This window comes from Galeopterus variegatus, unplaced genomic scaffold (genome assembly GCF_000696425.1).
Source record: "Galeopterus variegatus unplaced genomic scaffold, G_variegatus-3.0.2 Scaffold1761, whole genome shotgun sequence".
Lineage (NCBI taxonomy): Eukaryota > Metazoa > Chordata > Mammalia > Dermoptera > Cynocephalidae > Galeopterus > Galeopterus variegatus.
This window is the reverse complement of record NW_007727872.1, coordinates 21,144-48,419: the sequence shown is the minus strand read 5'-3', so window position 1 is coordinate 48,419 and position 27,276 is coordinate 21,144. Positions and strand designations below refer to the sequence as shown.

Genomic DNA, 27,276 nt, shown 5'->3' with positions numbered 1-27,276 from the left:
GATGACTGGTAAGGGGATGTAACCTTTGACTTGGTGTTGTCAGCACCATGCTCACCCAGTGAGCTAACCGGCCATCCCTATATGGGATCCGAACCCGTGGCCTTGGTGTTATCAGCACCATACTCTCCCGAGTGAGCCACAGGCCGGCCCTAAAAAATAGTTCTTGAGTTTGAATCTTGGGATTGGTGAAACTTTCCTTTATTTAAAATTAATTTTAGCATTTACATTGTAGTTTAACAGTCTTAGTAATTATTTCTTAATAATTACAACAGTTAAATCCCTATGTGATAACAACCAATTGCTTCAAATCTTAAATTCATTACAATCCCCATCCACTACTTACTAGCTGTGAGAACCTGGACACATTAGCTAACTTTTCAGTGGCTCAGTTTTCTCATCTATAAAATAGGAATGATACTAATAGCATCCATCTTATTGGATCTTGTGAGGACTGTGAATTAATACTATACAGCACTTAGAATAGTTTCTGGGACTTTGTTAAAGCTCCAGGAATAGCACCTAGAACTTTGTTAAAGCTCAGTAAGTAATACTATTATAATAATGTACTACATTTTTAAGCCACAAAGTGGCTTAATGTCAACTTATTTCCACTGAAATAAAATCATTTACAATTCATGCTCCCAAAATGAGTCACTGCAATTATTGGAAGTACAATTTCCAACTTTCATTTAAATTTTCATTGAGTCCCTAACCTACAATTCAAAATGCAGAACTGGGCCAGCCCATGGCTCACTCGGGAGAGTGTGGTGCTGATAACACCAAGGCCATGGGTTCGGATTCCATATTGAGATGGCCGGTTAGCTCAGTGGGTGAGCGTGGTGCTGACAACACCAAGTCAAGGGTTTAGATCCCCTTACGGGTCATCTTTAAAAAAAAACAAACAAAAAAAAATACAAAATGCAGAACTTACTGTGCTAAAGGTTAAAAAAGATATAGGATAAACATGATCTGTCTTTCTTGGGCATCAATTTAAGAGGTAATTATTATTTCCATTCTACAGATGAGAAAACTGAGGCACACAAAGTGATCTGCCTAACTAGTAAGTTGGAAAATTAAACCCAATCTACCAAAAGTTCCAATAAAATTCTTTATTCCATCATTTATTCTTCATAGTCTTTTTTTTTTTAAATGAGAAAACTGAGGCACACAAAGTGATCTGCCTAACTAGTAAGTTGGAAAATTAAACCCAATTACCAAAAGTTCCAATAAAATTCTTTATTCCATCATTTATTCTTCATAGTCTTTTTTTTTTTAATGATGACTGGTAAGGGCCGGCCTGTGGCTCACTCGGGAGAGTGCGGTGCTGATAGCACCAAGGCCCCGGGTTCGGATCCCTAAAAAAAAAAACACAAATAAAAAAAGGGAAAAAAAAAAATAAAGATGACTGGTAAGGGGATCTTAACCCTTGGGCTTGGTGTTGTCAGCACCACGCTCAGCCAGTGAGCAAACCGGCCATCCCTATATAGGATCCGAACCCATGGCCTTGGTGTTATCAGCCCTGCACTCTCCCGAGTGAGCCACAGGCCGGTCCTATTCTTCATATTCTAAGCTTGTCAATCACTGCCCTAGGTACTCCCAATCTAGGCTATACTGGTCCTACTAGATTATAAACTTTAGAAACCTGGTTAGAGCATGGTATTATAACACCAAGGTCAAGGGTTCAAATCCCCTTACAGGCCAGCTGCCAAAAGAAAAAGAAACTTTGTTCACCATTCATTCAATAAGAATTTACTTCTAAGGGGCTAGCCAGTTGGCTCACTTGGGAAAGCATGGTGCTGATAACACCAAGGTCAAGGGTTTGGATCCTGGTACTGGCCAACTGACAAAAAAACAAAACAAACAAAAAAATTTACTTCCAGAATGCAGACTATTTGCTAGACACTGTTCCACTCACTAGGAACAAAGTATTGAATGAAACTATCACAGACTCTGCCCTCAAGAAGCCTATAATGTATCCCTACCACTCAGCCCAATGCTTGGCACATATCAGTTATTCAAGAAATAGTTGTTTAGGGTCAGCCCGGTGGTGCACTGGAGAGTGCGCCGCTTGGCGCTCCCACTGAGGGTTCGGATCCCATGTGGAGACCGGTTCCCGCTCACTGGCTGAGCGTGGTGTGGTTGCAACACCGAGGGTTGCGATCCCATTGCCGGTCCCCGGTACGGGCCCGACACCAAGGGTTGCGATCCCATTACCGGTCAGTAAAAAAAGACAAAAAGAAAAAGAAATAGTTGTTTAATGAAATCTTCCTCATGATCATGCCACTTAGCATTAAGAACAGTGGTTCTTAATGTTTTTTGAGTTAAAGACCCCTTTGAGAATCTGATAAAAGCCCTCTCTACAGAAAAAAATATATATGCATATAAAATATTACATATGGGGCTGACCCCGTGGCACACTCGGGAGAGTGCAGCGCTGGGAGTGCAGCACCGCTCCCACCGCAGGTTCGGATCCTATATAGGAATGGCCAGTGCGCTCACTGGCTGAGCGTGGTGCGGGTGACACCAAGCCAAGGGTTGCAATCCCCTTACCGGTCACGAAAAAGACAAAAAATATATATATATATATTACATATGATTTCAGTGAGTCAGGGACCTCCTGAAACCTCAGATTAAGAACTCCTGATCTAGTGAGAAAATACTGTACTAAAAATCTCTTCTGATTTTTGCTCTACAGCAAAATCATCCTTGCCTAAGTTTCTTCTCTACCTCTTCCTTTCCTCAAGGAATAAAAAGAAGTCTGACAGGGGCTAACCGGTTAGTTTAGTTGGTTAGAGCATGGTGCTGAGAACACCAAGGTCCAGGGTTCAATCCCTGTACAGGCCAGCCACCAAAAAAAAAAAAAGCCTGTCAAGCAATTTGCCTTGGCATTACATTGAATTATACAAACAGATAAGATTACTACCACAGGCATAAATTTGTTTAAACAGAAAGATGACTAAACAAACATGGCACAGACATTTGATTACTTAAAGAAATTAAGAAAAAAAGAAAATCTCATACCTAAGGGCAATTCTAGGTTCCTCAAGTTCCAACAGATGTTCTACAATTCCTTTCTCCTGTTAAGTAAGACTTCCCTAGTCTCCCAGCCTTGTACCTGCAATGCATTGACAACACGAATTGGATGCTCCTCTCCCAGAGCCTGAATGCAGTGTTGAAATAAACAATTAATATTGTCTTTGATCTTCATCAACTCTTCACCATCGAGAGATTCCAGCTTGCCTTCTAGGTACTCTAAATTCACCTGCCAATGAAACAACAAGGGCCTGAGTACATTTTTAGTGTAGCACCTAGAACACACGAGAAGGCAATCTTAATTACCAAGAAAATTCCCAGATGCCACCAAGTCTTACCTTCATAAGGAAAAGCTCCTCCCAAAACCGAGGACTGCACTTACTGGGGTCCTCTGTCTGAAACCAGAAGATAAGCACACTCAGCTTTCCCAGCTAAAACTAAATGACTTAAGAATACTACACACAGTCAACTTTACCTTTCAAAATTAACTTTGAAAATGGTTGGTCATTCTAAACTGTCTAAACTGTTGTAATGGGGAAGGGAACAACAGTTTGTTTGTTCGTTTGTTTTTTTCAAATGGAAGACATGGTGCATGGATATATATTCCCTGCACCAAAAGTTATATAATGGCTCAAAGAATTTCCCTCAATTATTTCTCTTCTAGCAAGAAGTGAACCTAAACATCTGAATAAGTTAGTCACGTCACAATATGACACCCTTGCATTTGTATGGTATTGTCTTCAAACCCATTCACATTTGTAAAATATAATGGCCGAGGGAGCCAGGAAGGGTAGATATTACCATGATCATCCTTCTAGGAAGGAGGGCCACAAAGTTAAGTGACTTACACAAATACAGGAGCCAAAACTCAGATCATCTCAGTAACACTGCAATGGTTTTTATATCATCCTGTGTTGACTGTCTCTACTTGCCCTCCTATATGCACTTAGTCCTCTGTACAGAGCTTTTAGTATGCTCTTTCCTTAATTCAAATTGGTCCAAAAGGTTAGCAAAATCATGGCACTGAAATCTAAATTTTCTTGGGCCGGCCAGTGGCTCACTTGGGAGAGTGTGTTGCTGATAACACCAAGGCCATGGGTTCAGATCCCTATATAGGGATGGCCGGTTAGCTCACTTCAGAGAGCGTGGTACTGACAACACCAAGTCAAGGGTTAAGATCTCCTTACCAGTCATCTTTTATAAAAAATAAATAAATAAATAAAATTTCTTGACAATAATTTTCAAACAGAAATTCTGGGAAGTCAAAGGCTTCTGGTTAATGTATGAAATAAGAAAAAAAGAACCCCTACTTTACAGGAAGGCTAATGACATAACAAAATCAGCAAGTTAATTGCCCACTATCAGCTTACCTTAAGTTGACCTTTTTAAAATTACTACCAAGAACTAATGTCTTCATTAGGTAAGAACTCCTGATCTAATAATAACACACTAAGAACTGCTTCTGGATTTTTAATTGAGAATGGCATAGAGAAGCAATGTTTCTGGCCTTCTCATAGGTCCTCATTTAGAGACTTCTACCACTTTCTCCCAAATCCTGCTCCCCAGCAAGCAGGTGTCATGCTTTGACCCTCACACTTCTGTAATATCATTCTGTTGTCTGCAAATGAATCTCAGTGAACTCATGGAGCTGGTACTTCCCATTCCCAAAGCTCACTCAAGCAGGAGTTGTATGTATACCAAGCTTACTTAACAAAGAAAGAGCCCTGATAGGATCCTTTTACCTACTCATTTTCTCTGTATAGCCATTTGTACTGACCTGTCAGTTTTGTATTAATTTTCTGCATGTCAAACTCTGTTTCTAAGGCTTGCCAACAGTTAGGTATTTCAATTGATAGCAAAAAGTTCACGGAAAGATTTGTATTATCTTTTAATTCTGTTTCTCAACAAACTTTATGAAGCACCCTTGTATTCATTCTGAGCCATGTGGCAATGCTGAAAGAGTAAGGGGCTTTGGAGTCAGGTATCAGGGTTCAAATCACAGCTCCATCACCTTCCAGCTGTGATCTCATTACCTCATCTGTAAAATGAGGAGACTACCAGCTCCCTCAACAGAGTTCTTGTCAGAATTTGAACTAATGTATTTACTGATACATTTAGAATGGTGCCGGGCACATGGTAGAAACTCAACATATGCATGTTATAAGCATTACACTACTTTACATGTACTACCTATGACCAAAATTTCAGAAGGCAAGTACCCCTGCAGGGTGTCTAATTACTCTAACCTTCTCTAATAGGGTATATTTTACAACACAAGCTTGGACAATGGTCAATCAGCAATTCTAAAGAGCCAAAGAAATCCCCTACCCAACTGCCAATAATTCCTAAGTTATCCCATGTAGTTGGAGAATGAGATTAATTAAACAATCATCCTGTCCACTAATCACTTGAGATGAAATATAACAATGCATCTTTTTTGAATATCTAAATTATAGAATTCTAGGGCCAAAAGGAACTTCATGGGACATCTAGGATAGAAAGGTCCTCAAGTGAGATCATAAGGAAAACAAATCTTTCTTACATACATTCAGAAATGAAACTTCCCCAGACTTCGTCCCTCCTTTCAGTTAAAATTTTACCCAGCTAGGGCCGGCCCATGGCTCACTCGGGAGAGTGCGATGCTGAGAACACCAAGGCCCTGGATTCGGATCCTATACATGGATGGCCGGTTGGCTCACTTGGGAGAGCGTGGTGCTGACAACACCAAGCCAAGGGTTAAGATCCCCTCACCAGTCATCTTTAAAAAATAAATAAATAAAATAAAATAAAATAAAATTTTACCCAGCTCATGGCAACAATCTGTAAGAACAGCATAATAACAATCTATATGAATTAATATATAGTTATAATCTCTACTATGAGAGAGCGCACTCTTACCCTTGTCAGCTCCCTCTCTTTCTCCCTCTCTCCTTCTCACCCCTTACCGCCCCCCAAAGAACTTGAAGGTGGCAGGCATAAAGGTTCTCATTTTGGACTAAAAAACTAAGGAGTCAAGCTATGCAGAATGACAGGGCTCCAGGCCTTACCATGAAGATCTCATCATACATCAGCACCACTTTTTCCTTCAGAGGTTTTTTGGAGGCTGAAGATTTCCGGAGCAAACCCCCCCGTTTCTCTACCTGTGCCATGGTTAGAGAATCTGTGAAAAGAAAGCCACATTTTAGGGCAGTAAAAAAACTCTGTATGACGCTACAATGATGGATATATGTCATTCTACATTTGTCCAAACCCACAGAACATTCTACACTAAGAGTGAACCCTAATATAAACTGTGACTCTGGGTGATAATGATATGTAAATATAGGTTCATCAATCATAACAAACACCACTCTGGTGGGGGATGTTGTTAGCGGGCAAGTCTGTGGATGTGTGAAGGCAAGGCATACGGGAAATCTCTTCACCTTTCCCTCAATTTTGCTGTGAACCTAAAAATGCTCTAAAAAAATTAAGTCTTTTAAAAAAAGAAAGAAAATAAAAGAAAGCCACAGTCCATGCCAGAATGCTCTCCAAGATGCTGGAGAGTCTACTAAAGTACCTCTCAATGGGAGATGTTTTAGGAAGAAGAAATGATAGATGACCATGCTATATAGATCTTATGCAACACTCCAATACCCCCTCCCCTGACCAGGTAATGTCAAGGTTTAAATCATTACTTGGCCTACAGCACAACATATCCTTAAAACATGCCAGTGGACAGGGCTTAAAGCAGATCCAAAATCAAACAAAGTGTAACTAGCTCCATCTATAATAGGTCTGGCCATATATTTGAGGTTGATGGAAGGAAGGCTCCAAAGCACACACTGCCCACAGACTGATGGTGAAGTTGAATTTCAAATATTGATTGAGCTTAGGACCATTAAGGCAGGAAGTGTGCTGCAAACTGATGTGCTTCATTGATTTCCCCAAAGTAGGTCCTCGTCACTGCAAGGTACTTGGCCTTCACTGCCTAATAAATCACACTGCACTTGACTGTCTTCAGAAATTCCTCTAGAAAGAGACCCAAGGCAGAAAATAGCAGTTAAGAGGCCAAAAATTAAATTTTATTTCAAAATAACTGAATAATATACTACTTTCAAATTTAACTGTATATATCTATAATACTATTGCAAATCAAACTTCAATGTATTTTGCAATTCTATATAAAAGCAGTTCCATGAATCATGCACAAATTTTCCCATCTTGCTTCAAGAAATTCTCAATTTTTTATTTAAGTGAGAACTAGAAATCCCACAGGTCTCCACTGTGGATTTACACATATTTCCTCACTTAATAGATTCTTTCTATTATTAACAAAGTTCCTCTCTGTCTCTTAAATCCCAGGCTCTAGTTGTGAAACTTAATCTCATCCAATAACAAGAGTGGGGGCTAGGGAGGAACCTGATTTTACTTCTAGACAAATCCAAAGCAGTACAACTAATTTTGTCCCATGACTTTTGGAAAATATGCACTATCTTTAAAATCAAGTCAAAGCTTTAAGGAAGAGATATATCCAGTAGCACAAAAGATTATACCTCAGACATTGTCTTTCTCTAATACATACAGCCAAAAAGGAGATTCAGGGCCGAGCCCATGGCGCACTCAGGAGAGTGCGGCGCTGGGAGCGCAGCAGCGCTCCCGCCATGGGTTCGGATCCTATATAGGGATGACCACCGGTGTGCTCACTGGCTGAGCGCGGTGCGGCCGGTCTCAAAAAGGACAAAAAAAAAAAAGGAGATTCACACCAGTGTGCTCACTGGCTGAGCGCGGTGCGGCCGGTCTCAAAAAGGACAAAAAAAAAAAAGGAGATTCACCTTTGAGCATACATCAAAGCACAGAAAATTTCCCCAACTACATATTAAGCATCTTTAGCACAAGGACTACATCATACACTTTTTCTACAAGTACTTGGTTCATGGTAAATGTTCAGCATATGCTATTCACTGCTGATTCTGAAATAAGGGGTGGGGGGAGACCCTGAAAAATCCCAGGTCTGATTTAAAAATTTAGTAAGGCCTATCTCTATCGAGGCTTCACTAAACCTTCAAATCCTACTATGGTCCAGAGAAAACTGAAGGAAAAAATAACCACAACTGTGGAGTATGCATAAAGCAAATGTACTTCACAGGGCCTGGTTTTCCAAAGCCTTGCAGTTTCAAATATTGACCTTACAAAGGACAGGAAATTTTCCCCAGGCTATATAGTCTCTGTTGTAAGATAAAGAATTGTAACACAGTAAGGTTGCTGGCTCAAAGACAAACAGGTTACTGATTGATATGTAAAGATACTGGGAAATTGCTGTAAGAAGAGAATGTTTGCTAAAATCAAGCTTTCGTTTGTGGATCAATTTAATTGCATTATAGAATTTCACCTTGCTCGTCTTACTGAATGTCTTCTATTGTTAAACTTGTTAAACTATGGGCCAGCCACCTCATGGCTCACTGGGAGAGTGTTGTGCTGATAACACCAAGTCAAGGGTTAAGATCCCCTTACCGGTCATCTTTTTAAAAAATAAAAAAATAAAATAAATTTGTTAAACTATACTTAGCAAAAATCCCACCTATGTTCTCTTCCTATAACTTCCTGGTCTGGAGAATAAATGTGAGAAGAGAACCCCTATTCGTGGTCAATTTCCCAAATGGAAGGAATGCCTCTCTCTTGAGGGTTCCGGGAGATTAACCCCTTTTCAGGGGTTCTCACTGCTCTGAAGAAATGGGCTTTGAGTAATCTTTGATGGCTCCATTACCCAGGGGAAAAGGGGTGACAAATCTGTGGGAGGCAAAGCAACACACAACAAAAAGAGAAGACTTTTTTGGGCGATTTACATCATATTGATCATGGCTTTGCCTTAAAGCACGAAATACAGCCTGTGTTCAAAACATTGCTGTGTCTTTTAAATACATTGTTGAGAGGAAGATGTCCTTATCTGGGAAAAATAAATTGGAAATCAAGAGGATCCTATTAAAATAAATCAAAAGCAATGCAATTCTAAGCTTAGTGGATATAGATTTTGCATGTGATCAGCTCCAACCAGTTGATTAACAGAATAGTGCTAATAGTGGGAACCACAAGTTCCTGGTGAAAAGCACGTGTTTACAAACATCCCCTTCTGAGGATTTATAAGTAGGTTACAGCTAATCAATGTCCACCCCAAATCTAATAAACTCACTTTCTCTATTTCAGAATCAATACTTTCTAATAAACAAAAGGGAATAGGAGGGAAGGGAAAAACAATTCCAATCCAAACTACCAAATTTTCTATGAAATTAAATTCTTTTCATCACTCTCCTTACCATTTGGAGCTGGGGGAAATTTAGCCAAGGGCCTCAACTCATTACTCACTGTCATCATCACAGGCAACTGAAATTTACCACCTAAGCTGCCTGAAAGGTGACAGGAAACTAACAACACAGTCTCCTCCTGCCAGCACTCCTAAGCATGGAACACAGCAAACAAGGGTTCTAGGGTGGTAGAATGAGAGAAATGTAGAACTCTTGAAAAAGTTTTTCTCTGGTTCTCAGAAATTAAGGCTGAGTTCCCAAATTTGAAAGTAAAATATCTGATTGGTAGAGGAGTGAACTGCAGCACATTAGTAATGTCAGCGTAACCTGTTTATATCCTCTTGGAGCTTTTTTCTTCTTTCACAACACTCCCCTCGTGCCACCCACCTTGTAGAGAGAACCAGCACCAGCTGAGAAGTTGCAAGTCATAAAGGAACAACCAACCAGCAGAAATGAGACCAGAAAATAGGTCTCCCAACTAACTAGGTGACAGTGACTAAGTCACTGTGCTCCTCAGTTTCCTCACAAGTTAAACGAGGGGTTTGAACTAGATTATTATCTAATGATTCTCTCCGCATGATTGAAATATCACCTAAATACTGTAAAACACTAGTTTAGGCACGATGGGGTTTCAGAGAGGAAATTCCAGACCTGATCCTCTGGGAACTCACAATTCACTGATAGACACACATAAACAATAACCCACAGCACAAGGCAAACCATGAGAAATAAATGGGGTAGGGTCAGCCCGTGGCTTACTTGGGAGAATGTGGCGCTGATAACACCAAGGCCATGGGTTCAGATCCCTATACTGGGATGGCTGGTTAGCTCACTTGGGAGAGGATGGTGCTGACAACACCAAGTCAAGGGGTTAAGATCCCCTTACTGGTCATCTTTAAAAAAAAAAAAAGAAGAAGAAATGGGGTAGAAGTACAAAGAAAATGCTATAGGACCACAAAGGAGGGGAAGAAGCATCCTATGACTATGCTATGACCCCTGTTGATCTGGACTCTTAAACCCTTCTGGTTAAGAAGCAAATAAGCAAATGCACAGTAATCCCCCCAAAATGTCAGTTTAGGCTTTAACACAGTTTCTTGAAATTAAGACACAGGCAAAACATAAAAAAAAGAAGCAGGCAATTTTTCACTACTAATTTCACCTACTATCAAATTCAGGAATGGCTTCAAATCCCCTCAACTGAATGGTAAATCAGTGAAGCCTTTTATTCCTAAACCTGAGAGACTGCTGGCCCCATGACCTGCAACACAACTTCTCTCTGAAAGATGCAAGTCATACGATTTTTTAAGATCTATATCTTAAAGCAATCCAGCCACACACTTCTTAAATGGACATCACTTCACACCCCTGCAGGATGAAGTGGCCAAATGTTAAGATTTTAAAACCTAAAGCCAATCAATGTCTAACATGCAAGGAATGCTAGTTACACATAGCTAGATGGTTATTCATTTATTTTACTGTCTTCTTGAGCACAATGCATGCCAACTCTAGTACCAGAAAATAAATTTAATAGAAATTCACTCTAATTTCCAGGGAGTTAAGACAATTAATCTATAAAAAGTCTTGCATTTTAGTCCCAATTCTTATACATTCATTCTATAACCTTAAGTTTCTTTTACCTCCCTGGGCCTCAATTTGCCAATCTGTAAAAAGAAGCCACATGACAGCTCTCTGTGGGCTTCCAAATTTAATAATCTGGGGTTCTAGGTTCACCCTTGTAAAAGACTACTACCAAGTATCACCCTCTTTTCACGCTGAAATACACTCAAAAACACTGCTGTAGCTAAATGCTAAGGCAAACATCCTAAAACACTTCAACCAGTATATAAGAAAAGGAAAAGGAGAGGAGAAAAAAGGATGGGAAAAAAGGAAAATGAATAAAAGTAAATGTGCCCATAATTTAGAAAAAAACCTACGCACAGATCAGGGAGTAATTTATTTATTCAATAAATATTTATTGAGCACTTCTTGGTGCCAGACATTTGGGATGCAGTGATGAACAAAATAGAAGAGATCCCTGATCTCAAAGAATTTTCATTCTAGTAGTGGGGGAGACAGAAAACAAATAAGATATGTTGTGACAGTGGTAAGTGCCTGTGGACATATTGCTTAGGGAGACTACAGACCGGGAGATTAAAGAAGGCCTTTTCGAGGAAAGCCCTGCTCATACTTGGGCTGAGATGCTGAATAATTGGAAGGAACCAGCCATGTGAAAATCTTGGGAAAAGTGTTCCAGATAGTGGAAATGGCAAGTGCAAAAACCCCAAGATCTGAACACATGGCATGGTCAAGAAACAGAAATACCAGTGTGCCTAAACTAAAGTATAAACATTCCCTTTTTGAAATGTTTTGTAAAGTTTATTGAAGTGGTGTTTTCTGTTTGTGAGGTTTTTTTTAATATGTAAAGAGAATTCAAATATCTATCAGCAGTAGAATGGGAAAATTATAGTATACTCATACAATAGAATACCATACAGAAATTTAAAAGAACAAATAATAAATAATTGACACATGAAACAACACATATGGTCATACAGAAAATGTTGAATGAAAAATATCCAAAAAAGAGTACAACCTGGATTCATTTATATGAAGTTCAAAAAAGGTAAAATTAGTCAATGGTGACAGAGGTCAGACTAGTGGTAGGGAGATGAGAGGGAGTGAGCACAAGGAAGCCTTCTTAGATGACAAAAATGTGCTCAATCTTGATCTGAGTGAAGGTCACACAAATAGGTACATATGTTAAAAAAATTATTAACTTGTACACTTCACATTATATGTTATTCCTTAAACTAAAAAAAGTATGTGTAGGACTGGCCAGTTAGCTCAGTTGCTTAGAGCACAGCCTTGTAATACCAAGGTCATGGGTTCAGATCCCTGTACCAGCCAGCTGCCAAAAACAAAAAAGAATCTCTAAAAAAAGTATGGGTGTATTCATATATATATGAAAATTTAGCAGCACCCATGCAGAATACTAAGACAGAGGACAGTAGGGACAGAAGGTTTGAACATTCAGGACACCAATCTAAAATAGCAATCAGAGTTAGCGCTTATTTAGCACTTATTATGTACCAGGAACTGTTCTAAGCACTTTACACACATTGACTATTTTATCCTCATAAAAATCCTATGATCCAGGAAGTTTACAATGAGAAAACTAAAGCACAAAGTGGTATTAAAAAAAAAAAAAAACTTGTCCATAAGAAGTGAGAATAGAGACTCAAACCCAGGCAGCCTGATGCTAGAGTTCCTGCTCTTGTCCACTACATACAGGGTCTCTCAAAAGGCTGAGGAGTGGGCAGAAGTAGAGTAACGTACACATAAACAAAGCTGAGGACCTGCAGAGAAACTGTGAAGAGGCTCCATGTGAGTGAGAAGTATATACACATTGACTTTAATGAACAAACTATGGAGTGTCCAGATAACTTGAGTTTCATCACTCTAGTTTGTCAGTGGGTAAGTGTGCCATGGTAGAAAGTAAAAGATAACTGTCTGACACATGTATCTGAATATAAATATAGGTAATGTGGTAAATATGGCAAAGTGAAACACAGAGGAATACAAATAGATGGAATAGCAGAAAACTTGGAAGGGAACACTGGAGAAGAATCTGAGTGTCTAGTCAAGTTGATAGATGTAGATGTATCCAATGCGTTTTTTTTCTTTAAAAAAGGATGAAACACACTAATATCCACAAGATTTAATGGATACTATTTTAATTGAGCCTAATCAGTGCTCTGAGGACAATTCTCTACCAAAACTTGACAATGGCTAGAGATAATGTAAACCAGGACAGAAAGATGAAATGAAGAACAAGTCAAGTATGCGTCTGCACAACCCTCAGCTTAGGAGAGAATATGCTTTACCAGTGCAGAGCTGTGATCACCTGTTTCATAATCTTCTGGGGTGCCTCCTAAATATATATACTCCTAAGCCCCCATACCCCACTATTGAATCAGATTTTTCAGGAAAAGTAATCTTTTTTTGGTAGCTGGCCAGCATGGGAATCCTAACCCTTGACCTTGGTGTTATCAGCACCACACTCTAACCAACTGAGCGAACCAGCCAGCCCTGGAGTCTATATTTTTAACAATTACTTCAGGTCAGTGGTTCTCAAAGGGGGTAATTTTGCCTCCCAGGGGACACTTATCAATGTCTAGAGACATTTTTGGTTGTCACAATGGGAGGGGAGGTACTACTGGCATCTACAAAGTAGAGGCCAGGGATGCTGCTAAATATCCAACATGCACAGGACAGCCTCCCACAACAAAGAATTATCCATCCCAACACATCAATAGTGACAAGGTTGGAAAACCCTGTCCCAAGTAATTCTGATGTTCATTAAAGTTTGAGAAGTATTCATCCAAGACTTAATCCAGGCTTTGAAAGGAAAGGAGTATCTGGACAAAAGAGGAGATTGAGAGAATGAATAAAACTTCTGCAGTCTCCAGAAAGGGCACTGGAGCAACCTTCACCTTCCCTCATCTCATTCTCCCCACATAAACTCACCAACCAGCATCCCCTTCCTTTGGGATCTTAGTCCCAGTTTGTCCATCCATGAAAGAAGATCACTATAAGCCACACTGACTACAGTAATCCACAATGCTTAGTGAAAGAGATGAAAATCCTGTGTAGGGCCGGCCCGTGGCTCACTCGGGAGAGTGCGGTGCTGATAACACCAAGGCCCCGGGTTCAGATCCCATATAGGGATGGCCGGTTAGCTCAATGGGTGAGCATGGTGCTGACAACATCAAGCCAAGGGTTAAGATCCCCTTACTGGTCATCTTTAAAAAAAAAAAAGAAAGAAAGAAAATCCTGTGTAGCTATTTGCTCAAGAATTGTGGCTGAGTCAAACAAATCTGGCCCTTTTGTGGACATTCACATAATACCCAAGAGGGACAACACCTTTACGTCATGTCAGAGATAGTCTCCTACCCTGACTCTCCAAAAAGTTCCCTAGTTCCTCTAGATGCCACAGGTTTGTGTTTCTTTGTTATTGTTGTTGTTTTTAATCTTTAGGAATAAATTCATTACCTGCTCCCTAAATCCTTCTGCAAGATCTACCTCATTCCCTGGAGGTAAATACTAACACTATAAGCTTTTAAGAGAATGCAGGGTTTTCTACCTCCAAGCCCCAACCCTTCATTTCGCAAGCTAGCTCCTAATAGGCCTCTTTCTTCCTTTCTGAAAGCCTCAGAAATTTAGCTTACTTGTTGAACCACATCCTACTGTTCCACATGGTTCCTTGTCACAGCTTCTCTCAGGAGCATGGGACACAGGTTTCCCTAATCCCACCTCACAGACTAGCTCTAAAACAAGCATATAACCCCTTTTCATTCTAATGGATTATTGCTGCTAGTCACTCCAAGTCTTTTATATTTCCAAAATGAAAATAGTGGGGCCTGCAGCCTTGAAGCCAGCTCTCTGAACTCCCTTCACGGAGAGATCGAGGACAGGCCACCATCCTCTTGTTCTATCACTGTTCTTCTTTTAATTCCTAGAGATGGAATTCATCTGTCATTCCTCCCTATTTTCAGAGCACAACCTCCCACTCAAGATGATATGTACATAACACGACCGAGTACTCTCTATATACTTGGCACTTTTCTCAATGCTTTAAATAGGCTATATTTAATCCCTACAATAATCAGATGAAATAGATAGTACTACCCTAATTTTACATGGGGATTTTACTTTGCCCTAGTAACAGTAAGTTGTAAGCCCAGTAAATCTCCTTCTCTGGTAGCCCTTCTCCCTGTGATAAAGTCCTGTTAGTGCAAAAAATCAGGTACTAACTAGTAGAACATTAAAAAATAGATTCAATTAAAGTTGCACTTCGATGGAAACTCCAAACTGATATCTGTAATACCAACATCCCCACTTTATCCAAGAAAAGTCAGTCATCTCAGGACATGGCCTGACAAGCATCATCCTTATTTTCTAGATGCCAGGACAGAACCAGATTGATTAAGCAAGCACATGAGCCACTATAAGGCAGGGTTCATATCTCGTATATGCACTGAACAGTGTTCATCTCAGAGTGGGTGTTTAGCCTATACTTGAAAGTGGGAGTAACTAAGAGACTTTACCAACATAAACAGCAAGTGGCAAGACCAGGAATTTCCCAATTTCTACTATACATATCAGCCATACTCTGTGCCTACTATAGGTGAACTACCTTCAGAGAACAGAATTCAGTCTGGTCCCATTAGCATCTATTAAGTCTGTCTCCTTTCACAAATTAAACATGCAGATGAAGAGATTTAAACAAACATGACCACTTCAGGTTCCCTTTCAAATTATCTTATACAAGAAGGAATGCACTTGTATCTTCAGAAAGAGGAACCAACTCCAATTGACAGGATTTCAGGAAATTCTGATTGAAAACCACAATTTTCTGACATCTCCCAGAATGAGAATTCATTGTAAGATCCTCTTCTCAAAGAGCAGGAGCCTCTTGTAAATTAATACTGTCTATCTCCTGCTCAAACCCTGAACTTCCTCAAGTAGCACAACATCACTTCTATCTTCTCATTTCCTTTCCTGTTGAACCATACAAGGCTCAAGAATACCACTTAAGTATAAAATAAAAATTATATGACAGATTCCCATAATCTTCTTAAAGGAAGCTGAAAAGGTAAGTGCAACCTTGCAAAGTAAATTGATTTCCTGCTAGTTTAATAACTAACATTTATCGAGACATTGTAATAACACAAGCATAGTGTAAGACAAAAAGGGACCAAAAATTACTGTTATAGTCCCTACCTTGAGAAGCTCATTATTAAGTGGAAGTGCATATTCTGATACTTCTTTATATATAAACAAAATAAACATTATTTTTCCCAGGATTTTTTTCATTTAAAGCTATTGCCAAGATATTAAGATCACAAGGCCTCCTGACTTCCAGCTGCCTACTAACATCTCCATCCGTACATCCCACAAGCAACTTAATCTCAGCATACCAGACTATCACCCCATCCTCTTCCCATAGCCACCCCAACCTTCAAAAATCTGTTCTACTTTTTCTAATCCATACCCTCATCAATGAAATCCCCATCCACCCAGTCTCTCAAGTTAGGAATCTTAGCTCACTCTCTTCCTAGTCACTGTCGTTTTGCATCTATCTCTGAAGTATTTCTAAAATCCATTCACCTCTTCATTCCCACAGCCACACTTCATTCAGACAGACTCTCAGTCAACTGAAACAACTTGAATTAGTCTCACTGCCTCATTTTTCATTACTTTAATTTGCACTTCTGTTACTCTCTAACTTAAAAAAACACCAATGGCTCCCCACTTTCTTTTCAGCCTCACCTCCTGGCAATTTCCACACTACACATCCTGTTTTGAACAAACCTCTGACACTTAAACATCATTAATATTTTTTTCCCTCACGCCTTCACCATGCCTTTACAAATGCTGTTCTCTCCAACTGGAGTGCCTTTTCTTACTTATGCAAGCTCCTACTCATCCTTCAACACCCAACTCAAGTGTTTTCTCCCTGCAAAGATTTCCCTGACTCCCCAGGCAATGGCAGTATTCCCTTCACTGTGAATAAATGCCTTTACATGGATATGTAACACACAGCACTACAAAATACCATTTAAATGTCTCTCTGATGTCCTTGAGGAAAGACACTCATATTTCTAACCTCGGTACCAGTTACACAGTAAGTGCTCAATTAATGTGTGTTGAATAAACAGCTTACCCTCATATATCCCAAACCAATTTCTTTGGCCATTTTTCCCAAATTTTATGGATTCCTAAACTCTGCTGTATGTGAAATTCCAAATTTTATAATAACTGCATTAGGGTTTTCAAGTTTGTTTGCTCGTTTTAAGTTATACAGATGTTGAACAAGTGAATAAATTATAATGTCTAAAAACCCAACGAAAGCACCTTAAAGGTTTCCCTACTCACTAAGAATGGGAAGTCCCCCTTTACAATCCTAACAGGGATCTACCTTTCCACAGACTTAGGTTGATCTGATATCCTGAAAGCCTTCACATAGAAACTACTGTGTACATAAATCCAACTGAAGGCGTACCCCAAATAATTCCAATTAACTTGTGCTAAGTAAAAAGTAGGGGACAAGCCGTATTTTCGCTGATTGACAAGGTAACTGAGAGCTCAGGATAGCAAAGAAACAGCTCTCACTAAGCTCAAAACTTTTTTTTGGAGAGGAAGAACTGGAGAGGGTCTGATGATACAGAAACATTTATTCGGGCCTGGCCCAAGTTTCTGCTTCCCCACTCGCCAGGGGCAGCACTCCTCAGCTTCTGGCAGCTCTTCTTCCCCAGGAACCAGTTTTCTCTTCTCTTGTTTCTTCCTCACACCTCCCTGGGAACAGGTTAGTTTCTGGGCTCACACCAAGTAACCCCAAGAAAACAGGGTAGCTTCACTGATTCTCTGTGAAGGGTGGGATGAAGCCTGTGGGTCAGAGACTGAAGAGAGACAGGATGGTGGCTCTTCTGGGACATCTGAGGACTTCAGACAGACCGCCCTTCCTCTAGCCCTTCTCAGACGGGCTTGCCCCACGCCCTCATCCCAGAATCAGGAATAACCTGGGAGACAGGCTCTCGAGGCAGGAGTCGAGGTCGGGGGTCAACGCTGTGCCTGGGTCAAAGGTCAGTGCCTCGCCAGCCAAGAGGCCCCAGCAGGCACGGGAAGAGGGAGGGACGTGGCCGGCACCAGACGGTCCGAGGGACTGGCCGCGAGAAGAGCGAAGCCGCTTCCCGAGGGTTCGGGAACCCCCAGGCCCAGCCCTCCCAGCAGCAGTCCTCCCTCCCTCCATCTCCCTCCGCCCCCGTCACCTCCGTCGTCCCCGCGGCAAACGCAGGCTCCGCCCCCTGAGCCACCTCGGGGCCAAGGCCTAGTATGGCAGACCGGCGGGCGTTGGCCAAGTTCGAGGACCCGGCCGGCCGGCGACGCTTACCGAGTACCCGGCTCCTCCTCCACCACCCGCGCCGCTCCCGGGCCCGCTCGCTCCCGAAACCACAGACGCCGCAGCTGCTCCGGGCTCTCGGGCGCGCTCCCGACCTCCCCGACCCTTCCCCCGGCCCGCGGTACTCCTCCTGGTCCTAAAGCCCGCCTCGTAAAAGGTTCATCCACGCCCGCTTCCTGAGGCTGGTTCAGACCATTCCCAGCAAGCATCGCAGACTACAACTCCCGAAAGGCCTCGCGAGGAAGAAATTAGCAAAAGAAACATCTGTTGAGGCCCTATTGGATACAGGTCACAGTAGCAGTTTTTTGAAATATGGCAGACTGTTTGAACTCTACAATTCCACTTCTAGGAATGAATGTATACTTTAGGAAAAAGAAAAGCAAATTACACTTACGAGATTATATTGTAACAGTGATAGATACAGAGATACATAGAGATATATAAAATTAAATGTTTTCAATATATGACAATGAATTATCAAGGGCAGGCCTAGTAAGGCTCAAGTTATAAATGCCCTTAAAATTCAGAGAAAGAAAAATTTTATGTTCTTACATAAAAATTATGGGGCTGTCCAGTTAGCTCAGTTGGTTAGAGGGAGGTGCTGATAATACCAAGGTCCAGGATTCATCCAGCTGCCAAAAAAAGAAAAAGAAAATTACAGCAGGCCATTTTTTTTGGACTAAGCTCCTGCACTAGGGTCCAACAGACCAGAGTAAACATCAAAATGGAGTCACCCTTGCAAAAATTACATGTCACCAAATCCAAACTAAGTTATTGGTTGACCTAATGAGGAATCAGGAGAGAGAGATAGCCAATGTCCTAAACAGGTCAGTTTAAATCTTCAGTAGGCATGATAATGAAGTTCCCTCTGTTTTAATCCTTACACAAAAGAAGTAGCCTGAAGTAACCTAATGTTGATCAATCAGTTATTTTTCCATTGTTCTGTCTCCCTGTTCCCAACTTACAAGGAAAGTAACTTTGAAATGACCAATCCTCTTTTTGTCCTTTGTTTCTGCTTTTTTAGCCCTTTTTTCTGTCTTTAAAGCCAACCTCTCTTGCTCAGCTCATTGGAACACTTATGCTATTTTACAGAATGATGTGTTGCCAGAATCTAGAATTGTAATAAAGCCAACTGAAATCTTTAACTAAACTTGCTGTAATTTTCTCCTTTGACAATTTCAATCTTGAGAGGCTTCCTGGGGAAGGTGAAGATAGAGTCTAGTGTTAGAGGAAAGGAGAAAAGAAAAGGAGAGGGTATGATGGTGAAACGATAATGCACTCTCCATACCTATGTCAGGGAAGTGAGGGCAGTACAGATTCAGACTACGGTAAATTTAGAAGGCCATATACTGAGTAGGTAAAAGTACTACTTCTGGAACACTGGGACTGTATCCCAGGTCTGCTGCCTACTGGCTGTATGATTTTGGACAATGACTTGAGCTCTTCGAGTCTTAGTTTCCTCATCTGGAAAAGGGGGATAATAAAAGGCCTATGTCATATTTGTTTGGTTACCCAGCATAGAACTCTTTCCTTCTTATTCTGAGGCACTCTTCCTTTGAGTGTAGTCTAAATGGAAAACTACACCCTGGGTAACCAGTGTAAGTGAGGGCATGTGACCTGGGCTTGGCCACAAGATGCAGCCTCTAAGGGCTTTGGCTATCAAGACATGCAAAGACGAAGAGATGATCAGAATTTATTCATAACGGGTATTGTCCTCAGGTGCAGTGACCAAGTCATGTAGCACCAGAGACCATGGTATCTTGGATAGATGGCTCCTGCTGAAAAACAGCTGTGCTTCCTCTTTCTTGGTCTTCAGTGAGTGTCTTGGTTCCTGCTCATTTTCCAAACCTGTTCTTCCTTTCTCCTGTAAACTCTTATGAGCCCCTTGTGTTCTTCTAATTAATTTCATTTTGAAGATAGCTATGATCTATTTCCACAACTTTTAGCCAAAAGGTTCCTGAGTGATATCACACACACAAACATGTGTCCAAGTAATACTCATTCCTTCACCGAACATGTATTGAGGTCTTTCTTTGGGCCAGGCTCTACTCTCTCTAAAACCGAGGCTAGCATACAAAGATAAAAGAATTCCTATGGCAACTAGGAGCAACTAGAAGAAGAGTAATTTGGGGCAGGAAAATGATGTTTAGGACAAGTTGAGATTGAAATGTCTGTGAGAGGGCCAGCCCGGTGGCGCACTGTTACAGTGCGCCGCTTGGGAAGCGTGGCGGCGCTCCCGCCGAGGGTTCGGATCCCACATACAGACCGGCCGCTCACTGGCTGAGTGAGGAGCGGGGGCAACACCGAGGGTTGCGATCCCATTGCCGGTCCCAGTCCGGTACGGGCGCGACACTGAGGGTTGCGATCCGTTGCCGGTCACGAACAAAGACAAAAAGACAAAAAAAAAAAAAAAAGAAATGTCTGTGAGATATACAGGCAGAAATATTTAGTAGACATTTGGATACTCTTTATTGGAACTCAGCAGACATATCTGGGCTGTAGTTAAATATTTTGGAGCCAGTGGCTTAGAGGTAATGGCCCCAGCCATGAGGTAGAGAAGATGGCCTAGGAAGAGGGCCAAAAATAAGAAAAGGGCCCAGAGTGGGCTGGTTAGCTTGCTCAGTAGAGAGTAGTGCTGATGACACCAAGATCAAGGGTTTGGATCCCCCATACCAGCTAGTGGCAAAAAAAAAGACAAACATGAAGAAGAAAGAAAAGGGCCCAAGATAGCATTGGGTGTGGAAGGAGGTGTGCCGACATTTAAAAGGATGATAAAAGACAATGAACCAATGGCAAGCAAAACTCTGAAGATTGTGCCATCTACAAAAAGAGAAATCCTGAGGACAAGGATGCCCTGGAAACCACAGGAGGAACTTTTTTTTTTCCTTTTTGTCTTTTTTTGTGACCGGTACGGGATCGCAACCCTCAGTGTTGCGCCCGCACCGCGACCAGCAACGGGATTGCAACCCTCGGTGTCGCGCCCACACCGTGCTCAACCAGTGAGCGGACTGGTCTCCACATGGGATCTGAACCCTCAGCGGGAGCGCCACCGCGCTCCCAAGCACCACACTCTACCGAGTGCGCCACCGGGCCAGCCCAGGAGGAACTTTCAATAAGGCTGTCAAATGTCTCAGGAAAAAGGAAATAAAATTCTCCTTGAAGACCTCAGCAAAAGCTACTTCAGGGAAGTAGTGTTTTGAGGAATGAATGGAAGGAGAGAAAGTAGAGGTGGCAAATGTAGAGGATCTTTGCAAGAAACCCAACAACTGAGAAAGGAAAGGGAGAGGGAGTGTTAGGGGTGGAGGTGGGGAGATAAGGATCAAAAAATTAATTCCAAGACAGGACAGACTGGAGGGTGTTTCTATGCTTAGAGCAAGAGGACAGAATGAGGCTGATGAAATAAATGGATGCAGGTTCTCAAGAAAGGTGAGGGCCAGGGAGGAGAGGCAGTGTTCATGAAGAGGGACTGGTGGTGGAGGGCAGAAGGAATACCACTCACCTAAAAAGGCAGTCAAGGAGGGCCGGCCCGTGGCTCACTCGGGAGAGTGTGGTGCTGATAACACCAAGGCCCCGGGTTCAGATCCCATATACGGATGGCCGGTTGGCTCACTGGCTGAGCGTGGTGCTGACAACACCAAGCCAAGGGTTGAGATCCCCTTACCACTCATCTTTTAAGAAAATAAATAAATAAATAATAAAAAGGCAGTCAAGGGATGGAAGGACCCCTACACATAAATTTGTAGGCGTTGTGGGAGAGATAACACACAGATTCAGTGCCTCTAAAGTATCTTTTATTTTTTTATTTTCATTTCTGGCAGTTGGGATCCAAACCCTTGACCTTGGTGTTAAGTATGTTTTCTTTTCTTTTTCCTAGCAAACTGTTTGGTGACTGTTTGGTTTTGGCTGATGAATTGTTAACATAGTAAAGTGATTTGGTGCACTCTGGAGCCAGATTGCCTTTGGTTGAATCCGACCTCTGCCATTTAATACGTGTGATCTTGGTCTTGTTAATCTCTCTGTGCTTCATTTTCCTTATCTATAAAAGGGACTGGGGGCGGGAAGCGGGGTGCGGTGAAGGAGGGCTGTCACATAGTAAATACTATGGAAGTGTTAGCTATTGTTATTATTTTCCAGTAGATTGTCATCTCCATGAGATTGAGGTTTTCATATTTTGTTCAGGGCTGTCTACTCAGCGCCTGGCACAAAGTAGGTGCTCAATAAAAATTTCATCCTTACCAGCCAGCTGGCAAAATAAATAAATAGACAGCTAAAAATTTCATGAATAAATGAATGTTTGGGGGGGGATAGAGGCTTGGAGGGAAAGAAACCTTTGGGAGAGAGACAGAAACCTCTGGGAGAGGGACGCTGGCAGTTCGGGGCTCAGCAGGGCTGGAATCACGATTACTGAGTCACACTCTGGGCCAGCCCGCGGCTTGCTGGGGCCTAAGGCAGCGGGCTTACGTCCCTGCTCCAAGAACCCTCCTAGGTAGGGGCTGCCAGGTCCACGGCGCTGAGACCCTTGGGTGCTGCCGACGCTCCTCCCCCGGCGAAGCTCCTCCCCCGGTAGGCGTGTCTCGCGGGCGGGGCGTGAGAAGTGGCAATCTCTGAGCGAGCCTGGCGGGAGGGGCGGGGCGGAGTCGACACTCCTGACCCTCCTCGGCGCACCTCATCGACGGGAGACGGAAGTCTCAGCCCCGCTCTCCGCTCCCGGCAGAGCCGCGGACCGAGCGCCGGTCCTCGCCCCACGGGGCGGCCGGGCCTGGACGTCTCCGGCGCGGGCGGCAGCATGAAGCGTGCGGGGAGTCTGCGCCTGCTCTCGGACCTGAGCAACTTCAGCGGCGCGGCCCGGCTCCGGGAGTTGCTGGCCGGGGACCGGGCCATTCGAGTCCGCTGCAGCCCGGATGGCCGCCACCTGCTACTGTTGCGACCCGCGGGGGCGCCGACCCCGCAGCTGCTGGTCGCGGGGCGTGGAGCCGGCGCGGAGCTGGAGCGTGCCTGGCCGGCTGGCCACCCCTCACCACTAGACGCCTTCTTCCTGCCGTGGCCAGCGCGACCGGCGCTGATCCTGGTGTGGGAGAGTGGCCTAGCCGAGGTGTGGGGGGAGGGGGTGGGGCCTGGCTGGCGGCTGCTGCAGAGCACCGAGCTCTGTCCGGGCGGTGGAGCCCGCGTGGTGGCCGTGGCGGCGCCCCGAGGCCGTCTGGTGTGGTGCGAGGAGCGTCAGGCCAGCGCTGAGGGCCGGCTCCAGCCGCCCGCAGCCTCCTTCAGCCACCGCGTGTGCGTCCGGACTCTGGAGCCCAGCGGGGAAGCCGGCACCAACCTGGGCCGCACACACGTCCTTCTGCACCACTGCCCCCTTTTCGGGCTGCTAGCCTCCCGCAAGGACCTTTTCCTAGTGCCCACTGCCACCACCTGGCCTGGTGTGGCCCACATTCTGCTCATCTGGAGCCCAGGCAAGGGCAAGGTGATGGTGGCTGCCCCACGTCTTGGCCTCTTCTACAGTAACAGCCTGAATCCCGGACGAGGGGACACATGGGACTTCCGGGCACTGCTCCGAGGCCTTCCTGGGATGCTGTCCCCCAGGGAGCCATTGGCTGTGCATACCTGGGCCCCAACTCCCCAGGGTCTGCTGTTGCTTGACTTAAGGGGCACTGTGAGCCTCATACAGTCCCACGGTGGCACCCGGGTTGTGGGCACCCTGCAGGAGGCACCTGTAGCCCCGGGGAGGTCTGCAGCCCTGGGAACATTTCAAGGCACTCTGGCCTGTGTGCTGGGTTCCACCTTGGAATTGCTGGACATGGGCAGTGGGCAGCTGCTGGAGAGGAAGGTCTTAAGTACAGACAGAGTACATTTGCTGGAACCCCCAGCCCCTGGCATGGAAGAGGAAGAGCTGGAGACCCGAGGCGGTCTTCGTTTGCTTTCAGCCTTGGGTTTGTTTTGCGTGGGCTGGGAAGCCCCACAGAGCCTTGAGCTACCTTCAGCCAAGGACCTGGTGTTTGAGGAAGCCTGTGAGTACTACCAGCGGCGGAGCCTGAGGGGTGCCCAGCTTACCCCAGAGGAACTGAGACACAACAGCACATTCCGGGCACCTCAGGCCCTGGCCTCCATTCTCCAGGGCCACCTGCCCCCTTCTACACTGTTGACCACACTGAGGGCTGAACTTCGGGATTACCGAGGTTTAGAGCAGCTCAAGGCCCAGCTCGTGGCCGGGGATGATGAGGAGGCTGGCTGGACTGAGCTGGCAGAGCATGAAGTGGCACGCCTGCTGAAGACCGAGTTGGTGGGAGACCAGCTGGCCCAGCTCAACACTGTTTTCCACGCCCTTCCTACAGCAGCCTGGGGTGCCACTCTCAGGGCCCTGCAGCTCCAGCCAGATGGGAATGGGAAGCTGAGGTCCCAAGCTCTCCCTGATGTGTGGAAGAAGGTGCTAGGGGGTGCAACAGCTGGAAAGGAACCCCCCAACGGGATACTGCCCCCCTTCGAACTCTTGTGTCAATACCTCTACAGGCTGGAGCCTCGATGGCTGCCACCCTTTGTGGAGCTGGCACAACAGCAAGGTGGGCCAGGCTGGGGTGCAGGGGGCCCAGGGCTGCCCCTGTATCGCCGAGCCCTGGCAGTGCTAGGTGAGGAGGGGAACAGGCCCGAGGCACTAGAGCTAGAGCTACTCTTGGGCAGTGGGCGGCCAAAAGCCGTGCTCCAAGCTGTGGAGCAGCTGGTGCAAAAGGAGCAGTGGGAGCAGGTTGTGGAGGCCGGCCTGGCCCTCAGCCCTTCTAGCCCCCTGCTTCGAAGCGAGATCTTCAAACTGCTGCTAGCTGAGTTTGCCCGGCACCGCCAGCTTGATGCTTACCTCCCCCTCCTTTGTCGCCTGTGCCCACCAGAACTGACTCCAGCTGAGCTCCTGCTTCTACTGCAGACATATCTCCCAGATGAGGTGGGGCCCCCCACCCCATTCCCTGAGCCTGGGGCAGAGCCCCCTCTGACTGTGGGCTTGCTCAGAACTCTGCTGGAGCAAACTGGAGCTCATGGACGGCCCTCAGGCCCAGTTCTAAGCCTATATGAGGACATCCTGTGGGATGCAGGTACTCCACCCCCCACCCCACCTCGGGACCTGTGACTGTCCTCCAGGCATCAGACCATAGAGGCCTGGGCACCATCTGGACAGGGCCTCTGTGTAACTGACAAAGGAAATTGTTTCTAGGACACTGTGATCGATCAGGAAAGGGTGCCTAGGAGTTGGAGGGGCCAAGGTGGGACCTTTGTATGCAATACTCCTCTCTTCTGGAGCAGTTTTTAAAATCTGTATGTGTATGTGTGTTAAATATATACAGAGTTTGTATGTTTTTGAACAGCTGAGCTAGCTGGTTAGCTCAGTTCATTACAGCGTGGTGCTGATAACATCAAGGTTCAGAATACCTTGTACTGCACGGGCACCAAAAAAAAAAACCAAAAAAAAAAAACAAAATAAAAGATTTAAAGGAAAAGACAAAAACTTCAAATAAAAAAATGAACAGCTGAAGGTCTCAGAAGTTGTATGTTATAGAGGGAGTGGTCAGATCTGGATCTTTTGGCTAAAATAGCACTTTCAATCATGAAAATAATTAACATTTATGAGCATTTAATATGTGCCAAGCTTTCTGCTGGTCTTGATATAATCCCTCATTTAATACTTCTCATAAGGGCCGAGTCCATGGTGCACTCGGGAGAGTGTGGCGCTGAGAGTGCAGCGGTTCTCCTGCCGCGGGTTTGGATCCTATATAGGGATGGCTGGTGCGCTCACTGACTGAGCGCGGGGCGGCCGGTCACAAAAAAATTAAATTAAATTAAATTAAATAAATAAAAAATACTTCTCATAAGCCCATGGGGAAAGTACTAATAATAATCCGATATTACACGTAAGGAAATAGACGTTTAGAAAAATTAACAGACTTCACTGAAGTCAGTCAGCTAGAAAGCAGCTCTGATTTGAACTGTGCAGCCCAGTGGTTCCTACCTGCTTGAACATGGATGGGTTCCTCATCCCTGTCTCAATGCTGTCTCCTCTAGCCTGTTGAGGAGGACTCTGAAGAGCTACACCCTTCCTTTCCCCAGGACTCTTCTGCTCCCAGGTGGGACCTGTGCCTGTGCCTGTCTCCTCCCGGATTCCTGGAGCAGCCCCTGATTTAGGGGAAGATTTGCCACAGACAGGAGAGCTGCCTGCAGAGATGACTTAGTAACAATAAGTCACTGCGAGCAGAGCTACTTACAGGGTCCCACATTCCTGCTGACTCTCCAAGCCAAGAAACAAGAACATCACAGCACAGATTTCTGCTTGTCTGGACTGATTTAACAGGACCACCTCTGAAGAGGCCTTGGCCCTATGCCCACTTCTACCCAAGTGACCCCTGAGCCTGGTTCTGGCTTAGGGTACAATCCTGGGTGGTGCTACTCAGCATCATCCTGGACCCCAGCTACCTCTTATCCTCAGTCTCAGGGAAGGGGCCAACATAAGGACTGCTGCTCAGCTTTGTCCTCACCTGGGACCTGCAGCTTGAATTGTGCTCAGCTTCATCCTGGGCCTAAGGTGGACTCTTAGGCTCATACAGGACTAGGGACAGTTCCTCAGTCTCAGGATAGGGATGGTCCTCAGTCTTGTGCATGGCTGGTGTTAGCTCTTTAGCCTCATGGAGGTCCTGAGGTGGCTCATCTGCATGGCCAAGTCCTGGGATGGCAACTTGGGCTCATCCAGGGCTTGGGAGGCCCTTGTCCTGGTCTTCAAGCCAGGCTCTCTACCAACATCTGGAGTCAAGCAACTGGCCCTTAAGCTACAGCTCTTCCCAGGTTAGTGACAGTTCCTTCCTCAGCCACCACCTCAGCCCCTTCCTGGTCTGGGAGGGGTTCCTCTTGATCTTGAGACTGAACCCATTATGGCTTCTCAGTGGGAAGCTGGGGATGGACAAAATCACGAAGCTACTTCCTGTTCATGATCTTGCTGAATCGTGGTTGCTTCTTAGCCTGAGATTTGGCTTG

At 44.3% G+C, this 27,276-nt stretch overlaps 2 protein-coding genes across 4 annotated transcripts in view; one reads left to right on the top strand and one right to left on the bottom strand.

Annotated features, from left to right (window-relative positions):
• LOC103595409 (chromosome unknown open reading frame, human C10orf76) overlaps positions 1-18,335 on the bottom strand; it is a 181,202-nt gene extending 162,867 nt beyond the window's left edge. For 2 of the 3 annotated variants that reach the window (XM_008578802.1, XM_008578805.1), the window contains exons 1-4: positions 18,265-18,335; positions 6,081-6,193; positions 3,372-3,428; positions 3,116-3,262 (exon numbers count right to left, since the gene is read on the bottom strand). In XM_008578802.1, the coding sequence (XP_008577024.1) occupies positions 3,116-3,262; positions 3,372-3,428; positions 6,081-6,182 (306 nt within the window). In that variant the 5' untranslated portion in view covers positions 6,183-6,193; positions 18,265-18,335. Of the gene's footprint in view, positions 1-3,115; positions 3,263-3,371; positions 3,429-6,080; positions 6,194-17,893; positions 18,056-18,264 lie in introns of those variants that run through there. The other variant, XM_008578803.1, reaches the window with a different exon arrangement.
• A 4,617-nt stretch (positions 18,336-22,952) lies between these two features.
• HPS6 (Hermansky-Pudlak syndrome 6) lies at positions 22,953-25,726 on the top strand. Its single transcript, XM_008578801.1, has one exon. The coding sequence runs from the start codon at positions 23,060-23,062 to the stop codon at positions 25,382-25,384; it is 2,325 nt and encodes a 774-aa protein (XP_008577023.1). The 5' UTR covers positions 22,953-23,059; the 3' UTR covers positions 25,385-25,726.
• The last annotated feature ends 1,550 nt before the right edge of the window (positions 25,727-27,276 follow it).

Coding starts and splice junctions, on each gene's coding strand:
- HPS6 (XM_008578801.1), top strand. CDS start 23,060: ATGAAGCGTGCGGGGAGTCTGCGCCTGCTCTCGGACCTGAGCAACTTC.